Source organism: Phaethon aethereus, assembly GCF_964289735.1.
Source record: "Phaethon aethereus genome assembly, chromosome: 14".
Classification (NCBI taxonomy): domain Eukaryota; kingdom Metazoa; phylum Chordata; class Aves; order Phaethontiformes; family Phaethontidae; genus Phaethon; species Phaethon aethereus.
This window is the reverse complement of record NC_138590.1, coordinates 14,998,025-15,020,793: the sequence shown is the minus strand read 5'-3', so window position 1 is coordinate 15,020,793 and position 22,769 is coordinate 14,998,025. Positions and strand designations below refer to the sequence as shown.

The window sequence follows — 22,769 nt, the reverse complement described above, 5'->3', positions numbered from 1 at the left end:
TCATCACAATTGAAATTACTCACCCATTATCTCCACACATGGTGACTACTTCATTTTTCCCAGTTAGAGACAGGTCATGCTTTAAAATCTTGCTTTTAATAAGTTTTTTGCATTACACAAGATTGAATGGTTTTGAGAACTGGTAATGAGAAGTGGGTCTGAGGAACTGGAGCAGAGTTGCAGGGTGTGAGAGGAAGGGCCAGCACATCACCTGTGCACTGATCTGCTCCCCTCTGAGAACAGTCCTTAAGGCCCTGGAAGAGACTTGTTTTGTTAAACATCTTATTTTATTCTTTATAATGCTGGCAGAAATAATTAGCTTTTTATTTAGTAAGGAGGACTGAATCACTTGGTGTTAGCCTAAAACCAGGTTTAATATAATCCAAAGTGGCCCATGAGGTAATTGCTCACAGTATGACAAAGGCCACCTGTGATACAGTAGTTCTGTCTTGCTGTAGTTCACCTGAGCTCTGTCAGTGCTTGTACCTGGAATGTACCCACTGAGTTAGGTGAAGCTACAGAGGTTCATTAGCTATTTCTGATAGCTACACAGGACCAGGTGGCTGGGGCCTGAACAAGAGCTAGATGAGAAATCAAGTTTAAAGGCAGTAGGCCCTAGCTTATAAAAAAAATTACCTCAGCAGTACTACTATAATACACTTAGGAAAATATGTACAAGAGCATAATCTGTAATTGTGACAATGGCAGTGACTGCTACATGTTTAGTAATTCAGAAGTTTTGTAGGATATGTGTTATGTTGATCACTTCCAGATCACTCTAAGCTGCCATTCTTTCCAGGAGTGGAGTTCAGTGCTTATGTGGAAGAGCACTGGTTACTTCTGTATTTTACCTGAGAAATAACTGCCCTTCTGTCCTGTCACTGAGGCACAAGTTCACATAACCCTGGGGTTGTCTCCTTGGCTTGCTTCACTCAAACAATCCCTGCAGAAGCATCAGCTGCAGGGAGGTAGATTGTGTATTTGAAAGAGGTTAATGCATATTTAATGCTAAGTGGAGGCTTTACCTATATCTCACTCTGCATCATCCAGGGCCAGACTGATGAAAGGAAAAGGGCAGGACCACCAAGAAAGAGGGCTGCTGCTGGTATGTGGAGCAGTTCCAGCTTCAGGACTTGAATTTCAAGATGTGCTCATAAAATACAAGGTTAATCATGTGAGTGACTTTTGAAAATGTCTTACTTGGCTGCAACTTGTATTTTAAAAAAACAACAAAAACTAAAGACCCCACAGCTGCCTCCAGGGGGTGGAGAGGCAGGTGACAGGGCCCTCTCTGCACCTTGCAGAGATGGAGCATGTTATCACCCTAACAACTCTATGCTACACTTGAGATAAGACTTAAGGGAGCCCATGGTGAGTCTCGGGTTTGAGTCACTCCAGCACTGCCCTTTCAGTGCAGGAGTCGGTAACACTCATACTTCAGAAAGCACAGAGAGGAGAGCCAAAGCAGAAGGCATCTGTGTCCTAGGACAGAGCAGAACCATGTGCTCTGCAGAGCCAGGGCTGGCATCTACCCCAGCGTGATGGTACCAGCTAACAGAACTGATAGTTGTTGCTCTTGAGAAGGGGCTGGCCACTCTCCTCTTGCTCACAGGATTCCTCACAGCACCCCAAGGTATCACAGCCACTGTCTTCCTCAGCAGTGGAGGGGAGGTTGGTGTAGTCCTTCAAAGCAAAAGCAACCCCAGAGTGCATTTCAGTCCCTTCAATTGTGTACGACATCTGTTTCTGCACAGATGCCCAGCTGGCAATGCTAACTCAACGGTGCTGTGTCCCCAGAGCATGGCTAGCTGGCAGGACAGGCACACCCATGCTTTTGTGGAGCTGCAGGACAGCTAGTCACAAAGCAACGCACCTTTTGTCCAGCTGCACACCAAATCCAGGGGAATGGGGCAGGGCTGCTGCGCTGCTATTTGTCACACTACCCCTATTGCTGCCTGCAGAGGTTGCTGCGAAGCAGCTATATTTCTGCATCCAGCCTCCTTTGGTCATGGTGGGGAGTGACTTAACCCTTCAGCATGGGGAAATCTGGATGCCTTCCTGCACTTTCCACCAGCACAAAACCGCTCCCATCAGTTAAGGGCAACAGACAGGAAAGGTGGAAGGGACAGGAAATGTTCATGGAGGGGGAAAGCATGTCTAACCCCCTTTCTCCTCACCTGCTCTTTATGCACCTCCAGTTCTTTCTGAATGAAGCAGCCGATCTGGTCAAAGGTAGGCCTCTCTGTGGGCTCCAGGCTCCAGCATACCTGCATGATTCTGTACCTGCAGAGCCAGACAGGGACAGGGCAGGTGCACAGTGCTGCTGCAAAGCTGCTGGAGGGTCTGCACCCCCAGGCTCTTCCCTCCAGCACTGTGTATTTTGGGCACACAGTACTGAGCAGTCCCTTGTCTTCTTGTCTGTAAAACCTGTGGTTTTGTAGTGCTCCAGGGAAAGGTAAGCACAGAAGTAGATAGAGCAACCTTCTCTAATCTATCAACAAGGGGCTTTATGCCTTCAGTACTTTTTTTTTTCCCCTTTAAGCTTAAACTCAGTTCCCTCCTATAGCCTACTCAGGCTTGTCTTCTCACAGTCCTATGGTCAGAAGTAGCTGACTGAAAAAAAGAAAAATCCACCAAGTTCAGGAATGTAGACATAGAACATGAGCTCTCCCATTTTCCTGGCCATAAACAGGGGAAATATTGGATAGAGCTTCTTAACTGACTGCCCCAGTTCTTGCTTTCCTACAGGTGCAAGGAGCAGCCTGGTAGGATCCAACCTGAACCTCAAGGGCAGACAGACCTGTGATCAAGGTTCCTGTGCCATCTTCCTGTCTACCCCCCATGACACAGCTCCAGCCACCCTGTCACCCGTTGTTGTCCACTCACATTTCCAAGGGAGCGAAGTCAGGCCTGGCCATCTGGTATCCCTGCTTCACCATGCTGTAGAACTTGCTGTTCACCACCATGCCAGGATATGGACTTTTACCTGTGACAGAAACGGGAGCAGAGGTGGCTCTCAGATCAGAGGCTTTGACACTCTACCCTTGTGGGGTGGGAAGAGGCAGCATGGAGCATCGCCTGAGCCAGTGATACTTGTTCTCAGGGAGTTCTGAGTTAGAGCAAGTCATCCAGGACCCAGTGTTTTTAATGCTCCCTCTGAAGCATAACAGTGTTTTATAGCCCTGATAGATCCTAGGTTTCTGTCAACCTCCTTTCTTTCTTGGAAACTTTTCTGCAAAGACATTAGGGCAGTGGTAAGCCATGGAAAACAAGAGAGGTTTGCATTTCTTACCAAGGGAGAAGATCTCCCAGAGAAGGATGCCGTAAGACCACACATCGCTCTGCACTGTGTAAATGCAGTCAAAGATGCTCTCTGGGGCCATCCATTTCACCGGCAGGCGGGCCTGGAAGAGCAGAGGGTCCTGCAGTCTGGGACAAGCTGGCAGCTTACTCCACACCCTGTCCTTCAGCACCAGCCTCACCCCACCCCTGTACCTTTGCTTGTCCCCATTTTAATTACTTACATTGCCTTTTACAACATAGTTCGAGTCATTCATGATATCCCGGGCCAGGCCAAAGTCACAGATCTTGGCTACCCGTCCATCTGATACGAGCACATTCCTGGCTGCTAAGTCACGGTGGATGCACTGGGGAGAAGAGACCACAACTGAGACCCAGCCAACATCCCCCAGCAGTCCCAGCTAATTCCCTGCAGCCCAAGCCTGTCACTGAAACAACTCTTACAGGGGCAAGGGGAACACGTACTGCTTGAAAAGCCCTTGCAAGAGGCACTGTGTCACATACAAGGACATGCTCTCTTTCAGCCACTGCATTTGCAGTGCTAAGACATTGTGACATTTCATGACAGCCCCATGAGTGATTAAAGGACATGGCATCTTCCCCATGGGGGGAAGCTCAGAGCCAGGGACTGTTGACACTGTGTCCTCATCTCTGAAACAGTCATACGGTTACCCTCTGATACTCTAAAAGAGCCAGCTCTGGCAGACAACTCAACGGCCACTTTCAGTTCCTCGTCTCTGGGGCAGCAAGGAAGCTGCCGATGCAAGAAATCTTCGCATCACAGTTCCTGACGTCTTGTAAAAGCTGGGGAGAAAACGTTGAGCCTACCACAGTGCACAGCCCTGGGGTCCCCCTGTAACACTGCCCTGCTTGGGGCCTGTGGGAGACAAAACGCTCTAGAGGGGACACCAGTCACTGGTGGCCCAGCACATCTGAACCCAGCAGGTGGAGCAGAGAGGCTCTTTTCCAGCAGCAGCTTGCTGGAGCTTGGCCACCCCATCCAAAAACATCCTGAGCCTTGTGCAGACAGGATGGCTGGTGCCTGCTGGCTGGACTGGTATCTCCCAGTTGGGGTGCTGGGGGCAGCTGTCTGCTTGGCACTCACGTTCTTTGATGCGAGGAAGGCCATGCCCTGGGCCACCTGGCTGGAGAACTGTAGCAGGTCAGAGAGATTGAGGGGACGGAGATCCTCCCTTGTTTCATCTTCTCTTCCTGAGCTTTTACCTGAAATTCAAAGCGAAGGTTTAGAGTTGCTGCAAACCTTGCGAGTAACACAAGCTATGCTGTACCCTGGTTTCCTGGCTAAACCAGACAGGATGGCCAGAATAAGGAAACCAGAAAAACACACAAATGAGCCTTTAACTCACCCCCGGCTTGCGCAGAATCTGATGACGCTGAAGATGATGATGATACAGGCCTCATTTCAACATACGTTTCCAAACCCTGGCTCGAAAAGCCGCTGTCACTTAGTCAGAAGCAACAGAGACGGAGGCAGGCTGTTAGTGCTCCAGCAGTGCCTTCTGCCCTTCTCCACATCCACTGAGAGAAAAAACCACATCCCTGCCTGCAGGACGTGGCTTAGCAAGAGGCTTAAGGGCAAAGGGAAAGTCAATGTTGGGGCTGATTCAGAAAGGGGACCTAGGTGCCCTGTGGTATGGGGTTCCAAGTACTGCTCCCCTTTTGTCAAGGCTGATGGGGAGTGTTCAGCCTCTTGTCCTAAAAAACCCATGTGCCCAACAGTGCAGGAAGCCAAAAAGTTCTGATCCAGATTGTGGGAGGGCAGACTGCATTGAAACCTGGGTTTATTGTGGAATATCCAATGACCGCTGTCAAAGACTTCAAAAAACTTGGAACTGTAACCAAGTCTAAACACACACATCCCCAGTGGCTTTTACATCCTGGTATCCTGCAAGTCCCCAGACCTTTGGCCTTAATCTCTCCCCAGCACAGCCCTCTGTGGTACTTCTCCCAGCAAGTACCCAGGCCCTGCATCGCTCAGCCCTGTGGCCACCAGAGCTCTGCTTTTACCTGCGGATGTATTTCTTCTCTAAGTCAACGTTTTTGTAATCAGCAGCACTGTCTAAAGAGGTGTCCAGGGCAGAATCCTGGATAATGATGGATTCAGCCTTCTTCCGCAGGAAATTCAGCAGATCTCCATAGCGACAGTACTCAGTGATGACAAGGATTGGGCCTGGGAGAGAGGCAGAAATGGTTCATTAAGAGGTGATGCTATTGTGACCTGTCCTGAGGATTCCCTTCCCTGGGAGGGGCAGCAAAACCCATGCTACGGGTAAGCATGTCTGGAAACAGCCAGCCCACAGGCCCTTGCAAAGTTAGAGGTTCAAAAAAGACTGCTGAGCTCATCAGCTGTCTCTGTTGTGAGACTGAGGAGAGGTAACAGCCTCAGAGGAGCAGGCCACGGGCAGGGTCCATGGGGGAAGCAAGGCTGTGGGATCCTACCTCCATAGGTACATGCTCCCAGCAGGTTAACAATATTCTCATGGTGTCCCAAGTGACTCATGATCTTCAGCTCAGACATGAGAGCCTCCTGCTCATCTGTGTCTGCCGATGCTGCGAGACAAGAGGAGAAGGGCTGTGTGAAGAAGTGAGGGAGGGACAAGGAAGAGATGATTGGGGAGAACATAAAAAGGTGTAGACAGAGATATGGAACAAAAGGATGAGACAGAGAGGAAATTGTGTCCTCTGTGCCTCTGGCCACACATGTCCACAAAGATGATAGCAGCATGATTCCAGCACCCAATACTTGTCACAGAAACATCTAAAAATGTTGATGTTGCAGCCTGGGAGCACCAACACCTGTGGTGAACACACACTACATCCTGCCCAAAGGGGCTTGGGGGATTTCAGCCTTTGCAAGTTGCTCTGGGCTTACACTTTAGCATCTTCACAGCCACTTTAAGCACCGAATCTTCTTTGCCGAGCCCAAAAGCAGTGGCTTCTACTACTTTTCCAAAGGCTCCTGCTCCAAGAGTTTTTCCTGCAGAGGGAAAAAAATGCACTTATAAGACACTTTATAGAAAGAGATTGGGCAGTTGTCCTGCTGTCATCGTTTAGCCCCAGCTGGCAACTAAGCACCACGCAGCCACTTGCGGGAAAAAATCTCATGGGTTGAGATAAAAACAGTTTAATAGGACAGCAAGAGAGAAGGAAACAACAATAATACCAACAAAGGAACATACAAGAACAAGTGATACCCAATACAGCAATTGCTCACCACCTGGTGATTGGTAGCCCATCCCCGAGCAGCGATTTCCGCCCCCCGGCTAACTCCAGTTTATGTACTGGGCATGATGTTGTATGGTAGGGAATATCCCTTTGGCCAGCCTGGGTCAGCAGTCCTGCCTGTGTCTCCTCCCATCTTCCTGTGCACCTCCAGCCTTCTTGCTAGCAGGCCAGCACGAGAAGCTGGACTGTCCTTGACTGCTCAGCAACAACTCAAAACATCAGCACATTATCAACATTTTGTCATCCCAAATCCAAAACACAGCCTCACACTAGCTTCTGTGAAGAAAACCAGCTCTATCCTGGCTGAAACCAGGACACCTTGCACACAACCTTGAGGAGAATGTCTGATGGGTGGGGATTCCTGCTAAGCCCAAACAAGATGAGACAAACCGTAATCAGGCACTGGTTAACATCTGAGGGGAACTCTACTGTCAGCAAAGATGGTATGAAAGAGGCCATGTTCAAACATGGGCTCACCAGCTCTATGTATTAGAAATGACCGCAGATGCAAAAGGACAGACATGATCCTCTCAACCTCCTCAGAGCAATTGAGGGTTGGAGGGAGGTTGTATCCTAGCATTTGCCATCCCTTTGTGGAAGAGGGCAGCAAGACCTGGTTAAGGATGTTGCTGAGCTGCTTTGGCTCTGTCTCTTAGAACATTTCAGCTCTGTGGTGAGCTGCATGCCACCAAGCCAGAAGCAAGGAAAGTTTCTTACCAAATTGGAGGTTATTCCTGGGAAACTCCCATTTTTCATTGTATGGCAGCTGAGTGGGATCAATAAAGATGTAGTTATTCCCTTCACAGGCCTCAATGATCTTCCACCGCACCTGGTACTTGGGTTTCTGTAAGGAAGAGACTCCAGTTACTCAATGTTCCTCAAGTCCTGAGGGTTCCCTAGACCTAGCATGCACTCTAGCTCTCACCCTGCAGGCATAGTGGGAAGACTTAGGTTTCAGCTCAACAAATATTTCTTGCTTTGAACCTGGACTGAGTGAAAGAGGCTTTGTCTCAACAGCCTGGTCCTTCTGCTGTTACAAAATCCCTCCAAGTTGTCACCCATGACTGAGGAGGCTCTCTTGCCTCTTTCTCTTAGAGTAGTCCTTTGCCCTCACTTGGGATGGCAGAACTGAGAGCACCAGCATGTCCCACCAGACCAGTGGCTGGCAGTGCCCAGCTGGTGCTGGAAGGAGATGCCCCCACTGTGTCTCCTTCCTTGGTACTCTGGGTTGCTGAGCACAGCAGAATGGTGCAGTTGGTGCAGCCGCACTTCCCTTACAGGGGAAAAAAAGAAATTGAGAAAGAGAAGTAAGAATTTCTTCTCTTTTCCATGAATCTCATGGCAGAAGTAACCAGGCAAGGCAGAGAGAAGCAGTGCTGGAGCCCGTGGGCAGAAGCAGTAGCCAGCTTGTGCTGGTTGTTGTCATTCACATTGAGAGGGCTAGGGAGCAAAGCTGGAAGAACAAATACAGAGAAAGGCAGTGAAATAGCTTGGCATAAGAGTATTGTGGGCCTTTGCTCCTGTACAAGGAGACAGGCAAGGACCTGCACCCCAGTGAGGTAAAGGTGGTCTCAGCGTCCGTGAAGGCAGGCATAAAGAAGCATGGGTGGAGTGACCATGGCTGTGATGAATCACCTCGTGTCCCAGCTATTGGGAAGGGTGGGCTGAAATGCTTCCCCTCACCACGTCCCCTGGATAGCTGCAGAGAAGGATGCACTGTATGGGTAGATGCTCAAAGATAGGTTAGCACAGGCACGAGGGACAAAAACTGAGACAAACAGATCTGCAGTTTTGATGAGAAGCATGTGTTTGTTTTATCCCCCACACCGCTTCTATTTCTTTTGCCTTCTTTCATCTGTGCCCATGCAGACTGTCCAAAAAGGCCCAGACAAGATGCTTCAAGAAGCACAGTTTCTGGTGGAGGTCCCCCATAAAGAATACCACACGCACTTGGTGTATTTGCTGTTGCCCGCTTTCTGCTTCACAATTCACCTAGCACTGCAGCAATCAGCCATGACTAAAGAAAACCATTGCTGAGATAGATAAGATTATTTATAAACATGACCTGCTTCTCTTGGGCTTGCAAGGCCTTCCTAAAAGCTCTTCCAGAGCTGTGCTTACACATCCATCCACCTCTCTCTCTGGACTACTGGCCAAAGACAGCTCTGCCTGTGAAGCTGTAGGGGCTTGTTAGGGAGAGGGCTCTGCTGGATCTTCTGACAACCAGCATCAGAACTCCGCTGCAAAATTTGCAGCCTTGATGGGCTGTCAAAGGAAAAGTGCCAAAGGGAGAGCTGAAAAACAGGACATTTTCACCCACTGATGAAGCAGGGGTGGCTACTGATTGGTACAGTTTATGGAAACAACTGAGAAGGTATCCAAATACCGAAAATGAGTCTTGAAGAGAAAATGGGGCAAGTTCTTGTATAAAAATAGTGACCAAGCCTTCCTGGAGACAAACACCTAACATCATCCTGTTTCCCCCTAAAGACAGCTTTTTATAAAACTGGGAGGAGAATAAGAAGTAGATACAAGTTGCAGATCACTTTTTTCTCCCTCCTTAATTACATCAGTGGATTCATGGCCAACAGAGCAAAAGCAGCTGCAGCTGACAGCACAGAACAAGCACCTTGTCTGGCACTAAGGAATATCCACATTGACCTCTGGGCTGCAAGACTGAAGGACCAGGGTGGGAGAAGTGTTAACACACTGGGTTTGGTGCATGAGCCTTGTCCTGCATCAGGAAACTCCTGGGGGAAGCTGGGAGGCAGTGGAGATGAGAGAGGTAGCTTGCCTGGTACCTCCAAGCTGAGTGCTGCCTGCCTGTGGCTGCCAGCAGAGGCCATGTGGTCTCTGAGGCTGGGCAGGACCCGCAGCCCTCACTGTGCAACATGGAATCTGACCTGGTTGTACTTGTAGAGGAGGAAGAGGAGTAGGAGGAGCAGCAGGACCGATGTGCCTACGCAGGTGGAGAGAATGGGGCTGAAGAGCTTGTTTGGAGGGGCCATGACATTTCCTGGAGGAGCAAAAAAACCAGGGATGAGTAAAACACTCCTGTTTCAATCCCATCTCTGGGAACATTTTGCCCAGCTGCTCACTTATGCTTCTCCCGTATGCAGTGCAACCTAGCGCTGGCCTCAGAGACAGCAAAAAGAGCTGCTGGGAACTGAGGGAAGTTCTTGATGCCAATCTCAAGCCTGCAATGGTTCCCCCCACGCACCCCAATTTGCACACACAGCAGCAAGTGCAGATCAGACTGACTGGGGACCAAGGTCTGTGCAGCAAGAATAAGCCCTTCAAAAGATGCAACCACTGGACTCTAGTGGACTGAGCAACAGCTGGCTACGCTGCGCCCTGGGGCTAGTTATGTGTTCATGGCGTGGCTCAGCCTTTGGCACCAGGCTATGCCCAGCCAGCAATTCCCACAAGGATCCTAGGACTGCCAAATGCCAAAGTCTCCCACCTCCTGTGAGGGTACAGGGCTTGTGGAAACTATTCCACCTCTCTTGCAAGACAGTAGGGATATACATATAGGAAGATGGGCCCCCCAAAGCCCCCATATTCTCCCTCACCCTGCCAGGCTACCAGTTTGTATCTTACTGGTGATGGTGAGCGAGTGAAGCATGTCAGAAGTGTTCCCCTCTCTGTTAATGGCCACACAGCAGAAGGTAAAATTGGCACCCAGCTCCTGGAATGGGACAACACTCTCCACCTCCACCTCTCGGAAGGGCAACACATTCACCACTTGGGGACTGGAGTCGTTCAGTAGCAACCTGTAGTCCTCGTTGTATCTGCAGAGACACCAAGCAGGAGAGAATGAGTGTTCCTCTGCAGCACAGTTGCTCATAAGTGAATTGGTGCCTGTACCAGACTAGAGAGGAGACACTGGGAATTCGTGTTGCAGCTCTATGAGACCTGTTATTCGCTGCCCAGTTACAAGACCTCTCCCTGAACATTAAAGCCCTGTATAGTTTCTTAACTACTTTTGTGTGGCTACAGCTGTGGCAGCAGTTCCTTCCCAGTACTGAGACACAAACACCCCTGTCCAGGCAGCTGCAGTTGCCTCTCATCACACTGTAGCTCAGTAAGGCTGTGCTCTGCAGAGCCTCAGACCTGTGGAGATCCCAGAAAGATGATGAGTACCAGCCAGGATGTAGCTCCACAGCAACCTACATGAAGGCACTTCCCCAAAAGACCCACATGTTCCTCAGAAAAGTATTGGGAGAACATGAACCCCAGGTGGCTGAACACTTCAAGCTCAGGACTTTAGGAATAGTACCTGCCCCCTCTCCTCAGACAGTCTCCAAGAACCTCTTTTTTTAGCAGGGCAACATCCTTGTTACTGTTTCTGAACAGGCTCTGCCATATTGCCTGTAAGCAAGCCCACGTGGTGCTGCTCAGCAAATGCCAGCACAGCAAGGGCAAGCGCACGCCTTGGAGGTGCTCAAGCTCCTGGGCATTTCACAATCACAGATTCTCACCTGTCAGAGAGAATAGGGCACTGGTACCACTCAATGCGTGGGGCAGGGTAGCCGATGGCCATGCATTGAAGGATGCTGGAGTCATTGGCTGGCACCTTGATTTTGCAGACCCTTGGGGGAGCTGTTGGGGAAGGCAGATAAATAGTGAGTGTTACGACCAGCATTCTAACTAGCAACAGAATGAGAGGAAATGGCCTCAAGTTGGGCCAGGGGAAGTTTAGACTAGATATTAGGAAAAATTTCTTCACTGAGAGAGTGGTCAAGCATTGGAACAGGCTGCCCAGGAAGGTGGTAGAGTCACCATCACTGGAAGTGTTCAAAAAATGTGTGGACGTGGCACTTCAGGACATGGTTTAGTGGTCATGGTGGTGTTGGGTTGATGATCTTAAAGGTCTTTTCCAACCTTAATGATTCTGTGACCAGAGGAAGAGTACATTCCTTGTGCTCTGATTGACTTTCCATGTGTGCAACAATAAGACATGAGGAACCCCTGTGCTAGGCATCAGTTTGGGCTGCATCCCAGATGCAATTTGGCTGTGTGTCCTGTGGCCTCTGAGCTGGAAGCACGCTACTTGCCCAGGGCAAGCAGATTGAAAGAACAGGCAATGCCAAGCACTTACATTTCACAGAAATACTGAAGGTTACTGATGCATTGGTCTCATTGTTGAGGGCATAAAATGTGTAGAGACCTCCTTCGCCTTCCTGCAGGCGATTCAGGAAGAGTGTGTTGTTATACCTGCTCAGAGAGAGAGAGTAAACAGCAAAGAAAGGTGTGCTGAGGAAACTCAAGCACTCACACAGTCTTTGCTCAGTGAGATGCAGCTGCTTCCTGTGCCCAGGAGTGAACGAACACTTCCCAGCACTAATCCCAGCCCATGAGGGGAATCTGCTACCTACTTCTTCAGGGGAAGCAGGAAGGGTCTGATCTTCCTTAGAGGAAAGACCTTTTGCCACCAAATGCACAACGCTTCTGCAAGGCTATGGATGGGTAAATTCTCAGAAAGAGGAGAGTTCAGCATCTAAAGCATTGCCTTTGAAGGGCCAGAGGATGCTGATCCTCCTGCCTTTAACAGAATTCCTCCCATTTCATAGCCCAGAGAGTCACAGTGCCTAGTCCCCTCCTGCCTGCAATCCATTTCTCCAACCCCAATGCAAGAAAGAGTTTGTCCTAAAGCCATCATGCTTGCCGTATACCACAGTTCCTCTTGTGGATTATTTTGGGTTTCTAGGAAAATGAAATGGGAATCTGCCAAAACTCCCCAACAAATGGAATGATTCTCTTTCAGTCTCCTTTTGACCTCAGTTGGCTGTAGGCTTTGGAAGAGCAGGGCTGTGCCCTCCACTAGGTCTTTTCCACATAATGATGTTTCTGGCTTCTCTTGACATGGGGCATACGGTGCCACTTGGTACATACACTCTCCAGACCGCAGAGCATGGGACAGGTCTGAGGAGCAGCAAGGAAATTCATTTTTTGTACTGTTCATCCACCCCTGCAATTTCTTCCTGCAAGGAGAGTGTGAACTTGAACAACCAGACCACAAATGTGACTTCCACAAGGTTTTATGAAGAGAAGGCTGCCAAGTTAGGCAGAGGTGGTGTCCTCCTTGACCTGCTCACTGTGGTTTGTTAATACTGGAAAGAGAAGACAGAAAGGCAGAGCAGTTCCCCTCTTTAAAATCAAAGAGTTTTCTGTCAGCTGGTAGCATGGGGTCTGCCTGTCTCTCAAGGAAATCATTGCTGGAAACATGTCATGGTCAGTGTAGAAGAGAGGGCACATACCAGTTGTTTCCAGAGATCATTTGGCTCTTGAATGTGGGGCTCCCAGAGTTCTTCAAGGAGTTCATGTGCTCCCAGCCCCAGTGGAGAAGTTTTGGGTAAGCCTCAATGTGGACTTGCAGCTTCAGACTCTCTCCCAAAGCAACCTCCTGACTGGTGGCTTGCACTGGGGTCAGGAACACATAACCTCTCTCTACAGGATGCAAGAAAATATGACCATCAGCAGACATGTCCAGAGACCCAAAACATGCTTATACTAGCTTCATAAATGGACCGTTCTTGAAAAGAGCAGCCTCAGTTGAGAGACTGCAGGAGGGAACGAGGCATTACATAGATAATATTGCCAAGGGAGTACTTTTAAGTTGCTGCTTTATCATGGCAGCTTGGGTTACACACTGCCTGAGGAGAGCTAGGATATCTTAGTGAACTCACATGGGGAAAGAGGTTTTACATGCTGTATCCTAATAAGTGATGAGGCTAAAACTCTATCTCCTAATCATCCACAGAAGACAAGCCCCTTAGCTAAATTCTTGTCTTCTTGCTTGGAAACAACTCAGACCAAGCCCTCTTTCTGAGCCATGGTATGCAGCAGCTTTGGGTCATCAGCAAACCCAAGCCTATGACCTGCAAGGATAAATCTTCTGTCTTGAGATACAAACATGTATAATAGTCCTGAATCCTCTTATGTAGATCTGTTACTGGAAGGGACAAAGATCCATACCCTGCTCATGTGGCTTGCCCTTCCTTCTAGCCAGCTTTCCCTGGTCTTCAGCATAATTTTGCCCCCCTCCCCCCCTTTTTTTTGTTTTAAAGCTGTTTATAAACACACAGAAATTGAGAAAAGCTTTTCAATTTATCATCCAGAATCCCCAAAAAATGTCCCCCTGCTCGAGATGTGAAAGGAATACCATCTCCTTTCCTAGCAGCTCCATAGTTCTCATGTGAGCCTTCAGACACAAGCAAGAATGATGTTTCTAACAAAAAACTAGGAACAAGTTGGAAGCAGGAACAGCAAATATGCAAGGCTAGGTGTGATGTAGCCCACACCTTCCCGGTCTTTTGGGGAAGCACTCACCTACTACCTGAAGCATTGTCGAGGCATTCCTGAATCCTGCTGAATTGTTAGCTATACAAGTGTATTTCCCACTGTCTTCCATGGTCACTGCTAGGATGGACAGTGTGTCGCTGATGAAGTAGTTCTCATTTTCAAAGCTAGGCTTTTTAGTTCTCCTGACCTGTCAGGCAGGGAGGGAACATCAGGCACTTTCTTGGAAGGGCAGAGGACAGAACTGAATGGTATTTGCAACAAAAATACCCACCACCTCCTGCTCTGGGCTACTGAGCTTTGTTATAGAGCCCCTGTCACTGAAAGCCCCTCCACTGTCTCCTGTGTGGAGACCAAGAGGCAGGTTAAACCCAAGTATTCAGGGCAGATATTCCACAGCAGCCAGGGTTATAGCTATTGTCAGCCTTCTGACTGCAAGTTGGCCTTACATTGTGTGATCCAAACGTATCTCATATGTTATTTCAACTCCTTAATAAAGGTATCAGATATAATAAGGACTTCTAGCAAACCTTATCTAACCATCTAGCAGTTAAAAGCACAACAGAGATTTTGAAATGCATTCCCTTTCTTCATCCATACCTTTTCTCTGGGGAGCTGTGTGTACTGAACATGTTTGCTGCTCTGTAAGCTCTGGCAGGGCTGGGTGGAAGAATGTTGCCTTAGTAGGTACTGTGGCTCCTGCTCAATGAACTCAGCTGAAACAACATACTTTCCTTCTCTCTTGCAGCAAGAGCCTGACAATAGGCAGGTGTTTCTTAACCCTGTGTCACCCCAAGGAAAGGATGGCCATATTCAGATTTCTACAGCTTGTTTGAAGAAATGCTTGCTTGCTTTGATTGGGCAGTTCAAGAATTTGCTGCAGGTGACTTGGGCCTGGACAGTTTTTGCCACTCTCTCTGCCTCCTGGTTTCCAGGAAAGCCTGATACCCCCTTGAGACTGCATACTTCAACTTACGCTCTTTGCTGCTGTCACCCATCTGATGTCATACTTGTGGGAAGGAGCAATTACTCTGCAAGTGACCTTGAAAGGTTCGCCCACGATTCGCACATGGTCTATAGGGTCCATCATCACCGATACAGGCTTCTCCAGTGCTACATAAAGGCAAGCAGGGAAAGATTCAATATCAGCTGGCCCAGTGACCCTGTGTGCTTTGGAGACTCCCCACAGCCTGACTACCTTCTCCTTTCCATCCTCTTCAGTCTATTTACCCCTGACTTTTTCCTTCCCTAGGGATCATCACTCCTTTCTGTGCATGTGTCTATGGGAAGCAGTACAGGTGGAGGAGAGCGCAGCAGTCAGTACTGTGGGATGAAAGAGAAGGGGAAGCTTCTTCCACAGTTATGTCCTGAGCATTAGGGCCTGAGGACTTGGAGGACATCAGGGAGGTAGGTGGACTTTTTTCTCTGTTCTTGTGATAGTGCCTGCAAAGATTTGAACACTGCTGAACCCATCGAGACCCACCTGAAGGTGCCAATTTGCCAGAAGCTGATGGAATTTTGCCTCCATTAAACACCCTTTAAAGACTGCAGGTTCAGAAGGTCTTTCCTCCCATCGGCAAGGAGCTTTTCCTCAACTATCTACTGTGGCCAGCTTAGCTATTGCTGTCTCCCTGAGGACAGCAGCAACCCCAATCATTTACCTTCTTCCACAATCAATCTTATTCTTGATGACTTCTCTATTTTTCCATTTATCACTGCTTGGCATCGGTAAAAGCCCTTCTGCTTGCTTTGCACATTGTAGAGTGTTATTCCTTTCTCAGTACTGAAAGAATAGTTGGTCCCGGGTGAGAGATGAGAGGTGTCATCCATTATCAGAGTCACGCTGGATCCATACTCAGGGGCCGTGATAAGACAGGGGAGCTCAGCATTACCACCTTTGGTCACAAAGATCCGGAAAGTTGGGGTGTACCACACATTATTGGGATCTGTGGAGGAGAAAAGATAGGCCAGAGAATGGGGTCAGGAAATGCATCGAATCTGAGAAACACGTTTCAGCAAAGGCAAGTCTCCAGCATTGCTTCCCAGTGGGAGTTTGATGTTGGGGCAGCCCTGCTCAACGCCTGCCTGACTCAGCCTCCAAAAACTCACACAACAAGCCCAATTCCAGCTAAGGCATTTGAAGAGAGCACAGCAATCAACTCACAAATGGACGTAGGCAAGAGACACTGAGAAGTGTGGTTACCTCTAATTAAACTTTTCACCATGGTGTTAGTTTTATTTATCAGACCTCCAGCTTCCCTGTCCAGACAGTATCTCTGGTACAAGGGAAAAGGTGAACTCAAGTGGTGGGCCTACCACAGCGTAGGTAAAAGCCCTTCTTCTGGGGTAAAAGAATATTTGTGGTTCAGGTCATGTTGTGAGGATGTGATTCATGGGACTCTCCCTTATCTGCAGTACTAGCAATACAGTTCTCCGATTTCCAGATCTCACTGCTTATTACAACACTGAACAGACTTTCATCTCTGTTTTTTCAGGAAGGGAAGCCAAGGTAAATGCAGGTAGAGGTCTAGGCCATTTGCAGATATGCACGAGACGTAGATGCTCTGTACTCTACCCCAGTGCTTCAGCCACAGGCCCCATTTTATGTGGGCTTACATGGCTGTGGGTGAGCCACTGCCCCACTAGGAGCCTGCACTGCTCCCCCAAAAACACACACACACCACAGCCTTAGAGAGGACCTGTGTAATGGCCGTACTCCCTGAAAGGAGGCCATTCTATCAGCATATATAGGAAGAGTTGAACTTGATGATCTTAAAGGTCTTTTCCAACCAAAATGATTCTATGATTCTAGCAGGGAAAGATGGTTACCTCGCACAAACAGATGCACAGTTGCAACATCCTTGTCACTGCTGTTGACATAAGCACACTTATAGGTGCCTGTATCCCTGTAAGTGGCCTTGGGAATACTGATCGTGCTGCTGGTGTGGTTACTGAATGTATCCTTTTGGCTTTTCCATTCAACTTCAGACTCTCCTGAGCAGTGCAAGATGACTGGATTGCCCGTGTCGACAACCAGAGCAGAGACGTCAGGGCTGATCACTGGGCATGCCAAGCCTACAAAAGAAAGAAAAAGAGTGAGGGTGCAAAAATGATCCCTAAAGATGCTCTGTTGGAGTTCACGCTGCTGAGCGTGGAGTAGCTCAGCATCAGGAAGAGGCTGGGCTTGGGACTCAAACTGGCTTTTTGGCTTGCGTCACTCTGGCTGTTCTCCCCCCCACCAGACCTATATGGCTTGATACTCCAACAAATGAATTTCAGGGAAGAGAGAAAACCCCACATGTGAACATTTAGACAGAAAAAACAACCCTCTGGAGCTGATTAGGCCAGATGCTAGCTTGGAAATTATTCCTGTTCTGTTTTGCCTCTTCTTGCAACAGCATGGCAGAGCCAGAGCTACTATAGAAACTTGGTTAGCCCATAACACCATGCGGTAAAGCTTAGGCCAAGTCTAGTGCATGGAGCTCTCTTTCTTGCATTGATGCTGTGATGAGCTAGAAACAGACCTGGAAAGCTTCTGTGGAGCAGGTCAGTGCATGCCTTTTGGGAAGACTGGCTTTTTGGTTTCAGGGCAGTGGATTTTGAAGGATGCCTATTTATGCCTTACCAGAGAGCCACACAGTGTGTTTTCCTTGCAGATACCATCAAAACATTATGAAATGAGTCAGCATTATTATGTGGGGTGGGAAACTGAGGCACAGAAAAGCTAAATGGTTCATGAAAGCCCATAGCTGCAGTTGTACCTACAGCACACCAGGCCATGCTGACACTGGCATTACAACCCAGCTGGACTTCTAATGCTACCTCTACATTGAAGATGGTTTTTCTGCCGGCTAAATAAAGGGGAACCAGGGTCCCACTCCAACCCTTAGTATTTTTTTCCCGTTTTGCCATGTCAGCGAGTTCTTTGAGTCACCACCTATATTTAGGGTGGGGGGGAAGTGAGAAATGAATCAGTGCTGCAGTGCTAGGGAAGAAGCAGTACCTCCACCCCCATGCCAGACCTTCAGAGAGGACAGGAAACACAGGAAACACATTGCAAATGGCTATCTGTGCTCGGGGGCTCTGTATGCCCCCTCCAGTCCCTATCCAGGGCTATTCTTCCACTTCTGCTTTCCTTCCCAGCTGCTAACCCATCCTCACATCTTAAAGGGACACACAGAGGTTCAAATAATACCAAGTAGAAAGGTAGCTGCCTAGTTTATCAATTTGTTGCTCTTTGTAGAGCGGGTCACTGCAGGCAGTGTTCCTCTGGGGTGGTGGCAGCAGAAACGAGGGCTGAGTTTGGTCTTGTGATGCTTCAAACTCTGCAGCAGACTGCTCTGGACTCAGACGCTCTTCAGTTGAAAGATGTCAAATGAACAGAAAAAAGCCCTAATCATCAGGAAACAGGAGAGGGCCAGACACCCTATAATGGCACCATTAGTCCAGCTGCACTTGTGTATCCTTCAGGGGTAAGAGCAGTAGTGGCCAGACGTTACAGCCCTTCACTGCGCCAGCCTGTTGCAGGGCAGAGACAAGGGAAGGCTGCTCATGGGCGTGGGTACCAAAGACTGTTTAAAGCATGTCTGTTCCCAGGTGATGCCTTGGACACTGTCCCTGTAATACGGCCAGCAGAAGAAGCACGCACCCATCCTCATCCACCCCTGCTCACAGCTCTCCCTGTGAGGAAGACTATGTCTGAGGTACAAATATGTCTCCAGCACTACCAGCTGTGCTCAGGGCTGTAACGGAGTTGCTCCATCAGAGCTCAAAGAGAATCATTTAAGCAGTCTTGGGCTGATGCCTCCCTCCATGCAAAGGGTTGGGAAGATGAGATGCAAGGCTCTCGAGAGTGTTGCTGGTGTGTGACAACAAAGCAGTCGCCCAGGGGAAACCCAAACAATGCCAAAAATCAAACTCACTGGCCCTGTGGGAGGAAGCAGAGGACAGGGAGCTTTGGAGCATGGAATATTTGACATTTTATCTCCCCAATTTCTTTTTTTTTGGTGATGTTTTTATCTTTCTGTGGAAACAGGAAAAGCCTCATTTATTCCCAGAATGGAGAAAAACATATCCCAGAATCCTTTACAAAGCCACATTTTCCACATATCTGGGGCACAGTGTTCCTCTCTTTTTGTTAAGCCGTGTTTTCTAGCAGGGCTTGACACATTTCTGTTGCTTTAACTCTGTCACTGGATGCTTTTCCCCTCACCTACTCTCCACTTTAGCTGTCCCTCCATATCCAGGGCTTCAGCACTATTTGATGGGTGAGCCAAGCTCTTTGACTCAGAGCTGCATTCAAACTAGCTCAGGGAAAGACCATGTTGTAACTGGTCCTTGGTTTGGCTGCAGCAGGAGGACAAGAAAAAACCAGAGTTATGTCACCCTGTCTCCTTGTTGTCATCTTCCTCCAGTTACTACTGAGATACTACAGCCAGAAAATGCTCAGGGTAGGTGCTCTCCATAACAGTGAAGAAGCCAGCATCCTTCAGGCTATCACTGGAGACTCCTGTCAGTGGCACAACCACCACACAAGTGGAGTGAGGACAGATTGGGCAGAGATGCTAAATGCAGTTCAATGCCAAGTGAAGGCCACCCAAGCATCCACTCCATGTGTGTGGAGGGATGAGTCAGAGCAGCAGGTCCTTTTCCAGAATGGGGAAGCAGGGCTGTTGGAGGAGGCTTTCTCCCTGCTGACCAGTGTGCAATCTTGCACGAAGCTCAAGGATGTCTCTCTGCTGGTCTCCAGTAGCTTCCGCAGCATTGCCAGTAACTGCTGGCCAAAGGTTTTACCACACTGGGGTTGTGTAACCATGACCTCTAGTTAAAGCTGCAGGCACTGTCCCTGTCTCTCCCATGCCAGCCAAAACATTACTTTGCTGAGGGTTTGGAAATGGTGAGAAAGGGGAAATGAAGACTGGTAAGACAGAGGTGCTCAAGAACCTTATCACAGAAGCCAATCATCACGACCTTGACTCAGTCCTGGGGGATATCTAGGCTAAGGCCTGGCCCTGGGAGGGACCCATACCAGACCCAAGCTCCCCTTGCTCCTCCCTCAATGATGACAAGGAAAAGCTTGGTTTCTGAGGACACCTTCAGCATCTGGGGGGCAGGGCGTGAGGAAAGAGTACACATCACATCTCTGCTTGGGGCTTCTATTTCAGAGGTTTAGGTTCATCCTAAACAACAAGAAGAAAACAAAAGAAACCCCAGGAAGACCACTCAAGATGTCCAAGAACACAACTGTGAGCTGATCAGGTTTCAAATCTTTCCTCCATTTAATCTGAAACTGGGATTAGAGCCCCAGACATTCCTCCAGCAAGAGCCCAAATCACACTGGTCATACCACATGAGCCCTGGGTACTCTCAGAAGATGCACCTGCAATCCAAGAGGTAGGAGAAGGAAGTCAGGCTCTGGCTCCAGCTTGAGGCTATTACTTTGGACAACCTTGGCATGCTGCAGCTTTGTGCTCCAGATGGCCAACAGCACTGGTACTCAGACAACCGTGTCTAACACTTACGTGGCAGACAGTGCCTGATGTCACAGCTGGTGAGCTGCACTGCCCAATGCCTCAAGAAATCTTCAGAGAGATCCTGGCAGATATCGTTACGGTCTCTCACAAATCTATACCAGATCTCCCTAGTCCCTATTTAAAATAACAATAAGAAATTAAAACTCCTGCAGCCTTCACAACCCAGTTCCCAGCACAGCAGACCTGGAAAAAGCCTGCTCAGCACAAAGACATGACTTTAAGTGAAACACCATGCAGCGCAATAGCAAAAGGGAGGCAAATTTCCTGGGCTGAAAATATCAACACTGCAGTGGCTCAAGAAGGATATACTTTCCCCCCAGATTGCCCCCTTCCAGAGGGGACTTCACACCAGAGTCTCATTGTGTCCCCAAGCAAGCTCAAGAGGAAAATGAAAGAAAGTGCCACACAAGATCTGAAAGGCTGCCAGCACTTGAGATGTAAGATTAGCAATACTTGTTTCTGTCTGTTTGGTTGCAAACCTCAAAACAGGCTGAGCAACTCTTTCTTGACATTGATGGGTTATCACTTCTTGGCAATCCCTACAGCCTTAAAAACCAGGCATATTTACCTTTCCCCTCCTGGCTGCCCAAGTTCCGTTTCCATCCCATCCTGTCCCTACAGCCCTGTTGCGTATGCCAGCACCACCAGAAACCAGCAATCCTCAGACATCTCCAGCCAGGCACAGGGTGCACTGGAAGGCACTGATGCAGCCAACTCTCCTTACTTTCACCTTTAGGCCAAGCATCTCCAGCTCTTGTCTCATTTGGGCAAAGGGTTATTTCAGAGACAGGTTCCCTCAGGACACGCTTTCTGCTGAACCTCTCCCAACCCCCACCCAGACCCAAACAGCAGGAAGTTTCCTTTTCCCCTCTATCCATTGCCAAGGCTCTTCCTGTGCTACATGCACCTTTCCATACACCTTGGCCTTACCCTGGCAGTGCTGCAGGCAGCCAAGAGCAAGCTCTCAGCACAACTGGGCTCCAGAGCCACCACAGACTATCAGCACACCTTCTTTCCACCACTGTCCTCCTCCTATAATGACAGCCAGCTCTGGATGGTCTTCAGAAAGCTGCTATACACCAAGTCTGCGCTAAATGCCAAGCTGATGTCTCTTCCCTGCTGTGCCATGGAGCAGACATGTTCTCTTGCCCACTCCCTACCTGTACTGAGGCTCCTTGAACCCACCCACAGCAGCAGTGGCTGCTTCACGCAGCAGCCTCCAGAAGCAGGCACCATCCCAGCCCACAGCAGGCTTTTGGCAGACACACTTGGGAGCCTGGCTTCGCCTTCTGCCACTGGCAGCCAAGTGCCTGTTAGTCCAACTTCAGCATTGTCCCATCCCCACCGAGGCTGTCACCTCTCCTCGCCTGGGGGATGGAGCACCTATATCAGACACCCAGGAAACCCTTGCTGCATCCCAAAACTGCCCCAACATGACACAGAGACACTGTAGGGCTTTGGGAGCCCAGTGGACCTACCGTGCCAGATGCCTACTGCAGCGAGCAGCAGCAGGAGAGCAGGACCCATGTCCCCACGGACCGCGGTGCGCCCAGTGTGGAGCAGGGATGTGGCTGAGGATCCTCTCAAGCAGCAGGCACCTCTCCTCACAGGCACCGTCCCCAGCGCTCCCTCAGCAGGAGCTTCTCCTTTCTGAGTTGACCACAAGTTAAGAAATTCCCTTTTTTGTTTGTTTTTGAAACTGGAAGGGGAAAAAAAAAAGAGCGCACAATGCTTTGAGATGTCACTGGTGACAAAGCCCCTTGGCAGAGGTGGGGCCACACAACACACCCCACTACAGGCCTCCCTCGCTGTTGGGGCCACCCTCCTGCCCCAGACCGCTCCCCAGGGCTGGCTGAGGCCACTGCACCATGCTGGGGTTCAGGACAATCCCAATGCACCCTGCCTACTGCCACCCAAACCCCCAGGGGCTCCTATGTTCTTTCCTCTTGCTTGGAGACACAGAGAGCCTGGCTGGGACCTGTCTTGATGGCAGGGGACTCCATTTTACCTCAGCAGGACAAGTTCTACCTCAGGCACCATGGATCCTGCTGGCTTCAGGTCCTGAGGATCCACACAGGAACATGTCTGACTCCCTCACAACAGGCCCACAAAGATGATTCAGCCTGGGGCAGCTCCCAGGTGGGAAAAGGCTTGCAAAGATAACAAATTAGCTTGTTTTAACCAAGAACGCAGTCCCTGGTGCAGAGGCCACACAGGATCACCCCCAAGCCCCACTTCCAACACCACACAGAGGCAGGCTTGCCTTCCCCAGCAGGGAGACATGCTGGGGTCCAGCCTGCAGACCCCTCCCTGTCCCCAGCTGGGGGATACATGGAGATCCCAGCTCCCGTCGGCTCCCAGTACCTCCAAGCCTGTGACTCACAGCAA

At 49.3% G+C, this 22,769-nt stretch overlaps 1 protein-coding gene across 1 annotated transcript; it reads right to left on the bottom strand.

Moving 5' to 3' along the window:
- Positions 1-1,551: 1,551 nt before the first annotated feature.
- Positions 1,552-21,908, bottom strand: CSF1R (colony stimulating factor 1 receptor; the record flags this gene model as incomplete). Its single annotated transcript, XM_082006188.1, has 21 exons — positions 1,552-1,683; positions 2,178-2,283; positions 2,887-2,986; positions 3,293-3,404; positions 3,525-3,647; positions 4,406-4,524; positions 4,668-4,765; positions 5,329-5,491; positions 5,761-5,871; positions 6,194-6,298; positions 7,264-7,390; positions 9,450-9,562; positions 10,147-10,337; positions 11,028-11,148; positions 11,648-11,763; positions 12,807-12,996; positions 13,879-14,038; positions 14,825-14,961; positions 15,510-15,794; positions 16,678-16,923; positions 21,860-21,908. The coding sequence occupies 21 exons, from the start codon at positions 21,906-21,908 to the stop codon at positions 1,552-1,554; spliced, it is 2,904 nt and encodes a 967-aa protein (XP_081862314.1).
- Between the last annotated feature and the right edge of the window lie 861 nt (positions 21,909-22,769).